General features: G+C 48.7%; 1 protein-coding gene across 1 annotated transcript; it reads left to right on the plus strand.

Moving 5' to 3' along the window:
• Positions 1 to 1,244: 1,244 nt before the first annotated feature.
• Positions 1,245 to 4,246, plus strand: LOC146356482 (vomeronasal type-2 receptor 26-like). The gene is made up of 2 exons (XM_084830143.1): positions 1,245 to 1,338; positions 3,314 to 4,246. The coding sequence occupies exons 1-2, from the start codon at positions 1,245 to 1,247 to the stop codon at positions 4,222 to 4,224; spliced, it is 1,005 nt and encodes a 334-aa protein (XP_084686269.1). The 3' UTR covers positions 4,225 to 4,246.
• The last annotated feature ends 3,750 nt before the right edge of the window (positions 4,247 to 7,996 follow it).

Below are 7,996 nucleotides of genomic sequence, written 5' to 3' on the forward strand. Positions count from 1 at the left end.
TTCACAAATCCATGTTGGCTTCGAGTCATCACTGCATTGTTTTCACGATGCCTACACCTTGAAATGGTACTGGGGCTTTCTCTCTGCCTCATCAACGTGCCTTCTTGGGCAAAGCTGTGTGGAAAAGCTGGGTATCGATTTTAAAAATACACAAACAAACAAACAAACAATTCCTTGAACACCACCTGAATCACTGTTTGAGCAGGCTAATGGCTGGATGAGGGCTACAAAACCAAAGCTCAATTCAGATAAGAAGGAAGTGCTTTTAGCAGGTGGTTTGTCTCCCCAGTTCAGTGGCATTTGACCTGCCCCAGAGGGGGTTGCACTCCTCCTGAATGCAGCTAAAGGCAGGCAGCGTAAGGGTGCTCCTGGATCCATCACTGTCACTTCAGGCCCAGTTAGCCTGTGTGGCCAGGAACGCCTTCTATCAGCTGGGATTAATTCACCATCTGTGACCCTATCTGGACAGAGATAGGCTGCTGACAGTTATCTACACTCTGGTAATCTCCCGGTTGGATTACTGCAATACATCGTACGTGGGGCTACCTTTGAAGACTGTGCAGGAACTTCAGTTAGCTGAAAATAGAGCTGCTAGGTTAGTAAATGGAATTGACCGATTCTCTCACTGTTTTGTCAGCTGCACTGGCTTTCAGGCCATTTCCACACCCAATTCAAAGTCTTGGTATTGAGCCTTAAAGACCTAAATGGCTTGGGACTACAGTAGCGGAAGGCACATCCCCTCCCGCATCGACCTGCTCAGACTTTTGGGTCATCATCAGAGGCACTCCTCCAGGTGTCCTCACCAGATGAAGCAAGGCTGGTGGCCACAAGAGAGAGGGCCTTCTCAGTGGTGGCACCCCACTTAGGGAATTAACGCCCCAAAGAGGTTCACCTGGCGCCTACGGTATTCTATTTTAGGTGCCAGGCAAAGACTTCCCTTTTCTCCCAGGCAGGTTAGAGACCTCGTTCGAGGTTATTATGGCTGTTAAATCAATTTCTGTGCTCTTTACTGCTTTGCATTATATTGTACTTTATTCTTTTAAATATCGGTATTGTATTTCATATTTTAATCTCTTCTCTGGAATTTAGTTTTTACTCCATCTAGAGAACATTAGTTATGGGGCAGATAAGAAATAGAATGAATCAGTGAATGAATAAAATAAAATGCATGAGACAAAGCGACAGTTCCTTCCCAGTTAGCTTACAGGAAGAAAACACTGGAAGGATGAATACAGGATAGCACAATGGGAGAGATGCACAGAGACGGGTTTGAAACAACCGCTGTTTCTGAAGGTGTTAGCAGTGGAGTGGAGCATGTTGGAAACACCCAGAAGGCGTGTTTGTGGTCCTGAGGTCCATGGCTTGAGCTGTCGGCTGGAGCAGCTGACGTCTGGATTTCAGCAAGCAGGAGGTCCTGCTCCAATGAAGAGCCAAAGACAGCCAGCAAGCAATAGTTGGGGAGGAAACATAGATCAGTGGCACAACATCTGTTTGCATCCACAAGGTTCCAGGTTCCCTCCCAGGTTTGAACCAGGCAGGGCTGGCAAAGTTCTGTGCCCAGCAGTGTAATTTCCAAATTAAAACTGGATCAGGAGATCCTGCTAGACCTTTCCTGTTCTGTGACTCTTCGCCCTTGATATATTGGGCCTAACAAACACTTTTTCCTTCATCTTTCTTGAATCTATGCTTAGCCCCTGCCTCATTCTAGGTGTGTGGAAAGCTGTCACCCAGGATTCTTCAAGGTGCCTCAGGAAGGGAAGCCAGTTTGCTGCTATGACTGTTTTCCCTGTGCAGAAGGGACCATCTCCACCAAGGAAGGTCAGTGACTCTGGAGGAAAGGGCGGCCCCTGGGGAAGAGAGCAAAGATTCACCCAGGCATTTTCAGGGAAGGTGTTTTGACATTTGTTAACTTGGATCCTTTCTTGTCTTGTTTATTTTTATTAATATCCACGATTTATCCCCTCTACTCAGCACTGGTTAGGCCTCATCTGGAGTACTGCGTCCAGTTCTGGGCACCGCACTTGAAGAAGGATGCAGACAAGCTGGACGGGGTTCAGAGGAGGGCAACAAAGATGATCAGGGGACTGGAAACACAGCCCTCTCAGGAGAGACTGAAAGAACTGGGCATGTTTAGCCTTGAGAAGGGAAGACTGAGGGGAGATAGGATAGCACTCACCAAGTACTTCAAAGGTTGTCACAAAGAGGAAGGCCAGGATCTCTTCTCAATCATCGCAGAGTGCAGGACACAGAGGAATGGGCTCAAGTGACAGGAGGCCAGATTCCGGCTAAACATCAGGAAAAACATCCTGACTGTTAGAGCAATACAACAATGGAACCAATCACCTAGGGAGGTGGTGGGCTCTCCCACACTGGAGGCAGTCAAGACGAGGCTGGACAGCCATTTGTCAGGGATGCTCTGACTTGGATTCCTGCACTGAGCAGGGGATTGGACTGATGGTCTTGTAGGCCCCTTCCAACCCTACTTTTCTATGATTCTATGATTCTATAATCTGCTCCAGAATTTTCCCAGGCACTGATGTCAGACTGACTGGTCTCTAGTTCCCAGGTTCCTCCTTTTTGCCCTTTTTGAAGATAGGAACAACATTGGCCCTCCTCCAGTCATCTGGCACTTCACTCATCCTCCATGATTTCTCAAAGATAATAGACAGTATTTTGGAGAGTTCTTCTGCCAGTTCCTTTATTACTCTAGGATGCAGTTCATCTGGCCCTGGAGATTTGAATGATTCTATGATTTCATAAATATTATTTACTCTAGTGTAAGTGTGTGGGGGCCCAGTGTGTATGACTCCCTCTGTGTGTTTGTGTGCCTTCTCCTGTTTGGCCGTTAGGTCTCAATGGGTCAGTGACTCAGGCTGTCCCTGTTTCCTGAGTGAGTGTGTTTGTGAGGGAGGTTCTCTGCTTTTTATGTTTCCTGTGACTGTGTGCAGAGTAGTGCAAAACGGGAAGCATGTGTAGGTATTTGAGTTTTTTGCGTGGACCAGGTATGAATCTTTTGCTTCCAGGAAAGCATGGGCATGATTTCCACAAAGATATGGAGTAAGAAAAAGGACTTGGCACTGCTATACCTAAGACAGATTTCTTTGACTGTGCATATGCATCTACTTGCAAAAATGTCAAGTGCGGGTTCAGTACTGGGGGCAGAGCAGACAGGCAACTACAGACAGCAAGCTTGATGAGGTCCTGTTCTTGGGTATAAGCTTGAATCCTGGAAAATATATTTGATGAAATGTTTAAAATGAGAAGAAAAAAGACTATGGTTGTCTGAGATAGTTTTGATACTTGCTTTTTGCAGATGCAGAACATTGCAGCAAGTGTCCAGAGGATCAGCATCCAAATAAGGACCGAGATCAATGTATCCAGAAGATCATAACATTCCTGTCCTATGAAGAACCTTTGGGGATCATCTTGGCTTCCTTTGCCCTATTCCTCTCCCTAATTACAGGCATTGTGCTAGGAATCTTCATTCGACACCTCGAGACTCCCATAGTCAAAGCCAACAACCGGGACCTCTCCTACATTCTCCTCGTCTCCCTGCTGCTTTCATTCTTGTCCTCTTTCCTGTTCATTGGGCGGCCAAGGAAGGTGACCTGCCTGCTCCGGCAAACGGCCTTCAGCATCATCTTTTCAGTTGCCGTCTCTTCACTGCTGGCAAAAACAATCACCGTGATACTGGCCTTCCTGGCCACAAAGCCAGGGAACAGGGTGAGGCGATGGCTGGGGAAAAGTCTGGCCAACTCCACTGTCATTTCTTCTTCCAGTGTCCAAGTTGTCATCTGCTCCATCTGGCTGGGCATCTCTCCACCCTTCCAAGACTCTGACATGCACTCCCAGCCTGGGCAGATCACCCTGCAATGCAATGAAGGGTCCGTCACCATGTTTTACACTGCCCTTGGCTACATGGGCTTCCTGGCTGCCATCTGCTTCACGGTGGCTTTCCTAGCCAGGAAGCTGCCCGGAGCTTTCAATGAAGCCAAACTGATCACCTTCAGCATGCTGGTCTTTTGCAGCGTCTGGGTGTCCTTTGTGCCCACCTATCTGAGCACCAAGGGGAAATACATGGTGGCTGTGCAGGTCTTCTCTATCCTGGCCTCCAGTGCTGGCTTGCTGGGCTGCATCTTTATTCCCAAGTGCTACATTCTTGTATTCAGGCCTGATCTGAATACAAAGGAGCATCTCATGATGAAAACAGAAGTCGAAATCTGATTCTTATAGCATTGTTTGAGGGGGTTGTCATATAGCACGATTCTGATTTCCCCTCTCCCCCCCCCCATGTGTTTCAGATCATATATAATTATTGCTTGACAAATCTATATCTCTTGCTACTTCTCTGTTTTTTGCCACTGAGTAATAGCTGTACAGTTCTCTTTTTTATTTACATTGACAAACAAACACATCACATTCAAGTTTTGTTGTTGACAGAGGGTAGTGCATTTCACATTTTCCCCCTGTGGGAATTGTGCATCACAGCATACATGCCTGGGCCCAATTCAAGTATTCTCCCCCTGGTGTTTGAGCTCATCGCATCCCATATTGACAGGCATGGCAGAGGGAACTTTTCCGTGCTCCTCCTCCACATGCAAAGGCACTGGAGAAGTTGAGTGAATAAGTGTATGGACCAGTTCTTTTGGCAACCATGACATTGTGCTCCCAGGTAGACCAAACAAAGCCTAGGAACCATGGCCTCTCATTAACTGGAATGGGTAGTCCATCCTACTATATACCTCTGTAATCTTTTTTTCTCCAGACCACCTGATTATTTGATTGTTTCTACCATGTGATACTTAGCCATTTTATTTTTATTTATAATACTTCTGTACTGCTGAATATTAGGGGCCGCGGTGGCTTAGTGGTTAAGACGCTGAACTGCAGACCAGAAGGTCGGCAGGACAGCAGTTCGAGACCCGAGTGCCGCATGACAGAGTGAGCTCCCGTCTTCAGTCCCAGCTTCTGCCAACCTACAGTTCGAAAGGAAGAAATTGCAAGTAGATAAATAGGTACCACTTCGGCGGGAAATGTAGCAGCGTTCCGTGCACCTCGGTGTTCAGTCATGCCAGCCACATGACCACAGAAGCGTCTTCGGACAGCGCTGGCTCTTCGGCTTAGAAACGGGGATGAGCACCGCACCCTAGAGTCGGACATGACTGGTTGGGGACACCTTTACCTTTTTACTGCTGAATATATTAAAATCTCTAAGCAGTTTATATTACAATGCAACATAAACAAAAATACAAATAATTAAAGGCAATCAAAGACATCACATCATCATAAGTGTTGAACACGGAGGTAACAGAGTCAGGAAAAGACTTGTGAATAACTTTATTTTCAAAAGGCATTGAAAACTTGCCACCATTTCTGCCACTCAAATCTAGGGGTGTACAAAACCCCGCTTACCTGGCTCCTCTGGGGTCCGCAGTTGGCGAGGTGATCAGTTCCTCCCCCCGGAATCCTCGACGGGGGGGGAGCCGAGACGTTCCTCCCCCCCGGAATCCTTCCCGGCCAGCTCCATTCCGCAGCTAGTCACAGCTCCACTCGGCAGCGGAGCCACTGGCCAGGCCAACCCACAGCGGGGCCTCCAGCCTCTGCCGGGCTTCTGCAGACATAAATGGACACATTTGCGTCCCTACGCTGGCCCGTGATTGGCTACGTATATATTTACGTGGCCTATCACGGCTAAAGCAGGGATGCAAATGGCATCCCCTACACCATTTGCGGCCACAGCAGCCCAGCAGCCGCCGCTGTCACTGCCACCGCCACTTCATCCTCCGCCAGAGCTGCCACCAGAGGTACGCTCCGTTTCGCGGGGATTTTGCGGGGTGGTGGGGCGGGTTGCTCCGTTCTGCCATGGATTCCGGGGGGCTAAATTCACTGGAATTCGGCCTCCCTGGGATCCGTGGCAGAATTCTCTAACATCCCTACTCAAATCACATGTGGGAGAGGATTCCAAGGAGTGGGTGCCACCGCTGAGAAGGCCCACTCACATGCCGCTTCCTGGTGATTGTCCATTGGCTGCAGAATGATCAGTAAGATCTCCTCAGAAGATCTCAGGGGTCGACTAGGTATAGATAAGGGAAGGTGGTTAGCTGTGTAAGCTGCCCCGAGTCATTTAGGGGTTTGTCTGTCAGCAGTGCACCGAAAATTTGAATATGGCTCAGTAAGGAAAGGCCCCCGCTGCAAATCTTTTAAGATGGCTATATTATGTGTATAGCTGGGTGCTCCACTGAGGATCCTACCTGCTGCGTTTTGCACAGGCTGCATTCTCAAAACCAGGCACAAGGGCAGCCTGCTGTAGAGCACATTACAGTAGACCACATCATAATAGACTAACCATGTGGTGAGGAGTGTATGGATTACAGTGCCTGGGCTATCTCAGGCCAGGAATGGCCATAGTTGGTGCACCAGCTGAAGCTGCAAATGGGAGCTCTGAGCTCCCAACCCGCAACTCACAGAGTGGTCAATGGTATACAAAGCCACGGAGAGAATGAAAAAATATACACGGGGTCGCACTCCCCGTGTCCTTCTGCCAAAGAAGGTCTTCCATCAGGGTGATCAAGACCAATTCCATTCCAAGACTGGGCCTCAACCCAGGCAGGAATGGATCAAGATCATCAGTTTCATCCAAGATCACCTGCAGCTGATAGGTCACCAGTCTTTCAGCCTTGCTCAAAAATGGGGTATTTCTGAACATGCAATTATATAGTTTTCTGGGTGAAGGGATGTGCTTTTCAGGAGTAGTCACATCATCACTTTCAACACAGCAGAGACTACACCATCCTGAAGCGATATGTTCGCCACTCCCCTAAGCAAACCGGTCAGTCCATCATGGCTCCCTCCATCAAGGTAGTCCACCTCCTCGGGGTTAAAAACTGAAATTGATCCCACAACAGTGGACACTTCAACAGACACTGTACTGATTGCGGTGTTCAAGTCAGTATGGAGGTGAGCAATTTTATCCTCAAATGTTTGGCAAACTCATCACAGCAGGTCTCAGAGGGTGGCAGCCCTGGATTCAGTCCAGTAGATGACAGCGAGCACTGAACCCCTCAAAAGGGGCAGCTGAATGGTTATTCAAGTATGCGTCGGAGGCAGCAAAGTAAGCCTTCTTCGCTGCCTTCACCGACATGTGTAATTATGCCCTTTCAGGTGTGTTCCGTCATCCTCATGAAGAGCCTTAGGCCTCTCACATTCCAGCTTGTTCCACTGTTTGAAGCTCCTCATTAAACCAGGGAGCTGTCGGGATGCCATAGTGTCTAAGAGGGCATTCAGGAGCGATTATGTTGATAGCCAGTCAAACCGATCTACTCCATATCATGACAAGTGCTTCAACAGGATGGCCAGCTTTGGCTACTGGAAAATCTCATTCAGGAGTCCCACGGATTCCAGAGGTCTCTGGGGCCAGACTGTCTTAGTGCCTCCGCTGCCTTAACAGGGCACCGCGAGAGCATACATACCAGAATATGTATTCTGGTACACTTTCTACATACCAGAAAGTGCGGTCACCATCACAATGGAGTGATGTCCATCCCCCCATATCCAGACCACCCTCCTCACAGCCCTGAGACAAAGGCCAGATGTCTGAGGTGCCCTCCCTATGTGCCACACTGATGACAAACTGAGACCACACCATGGAGGTTGTCATGGAGGCCCTGAAGTCTCCCGGAAACATGGAGCTCCTGTGGTTCATGATGCTATCCCTGGTCCTTCCAGCCTGGCCTGGTGCTGAACAGGGTATGCAGGTGGACGATGCTGGGTCAGGTCTACACCGCCCAGCTAATCCACCCGGGATGCTGTAACGGACACCAGGTCAGTTCCGTCGTCCAGGATCGAATCATGGATGACTCTGAGTATGAATCAACCTGGTGTTCACCAACAGCACAACCAGGCTAGAAGGTACAGTGGCCAGGCCACCAGGAACCTGCAGGAGAAGAGAGGAAGCGATGAGGGGAAATCACATTGCCATCTAGCTCTTCCACCACTT

This window comes from Heloderma suspectum, chromosome 2, assembly GCF_057233095.1.
Source record: "Heloderma suspectum isolate Gila_16-S chromosome 2, 16-S_ref, whole genome shotgun sequence".
Lineage (NCBI taxonomy): Eukaryota > Metazoa > Chordata > Lepidosauria > Squamata > Helodermatidae > Heloderma > Heloderma suspectum.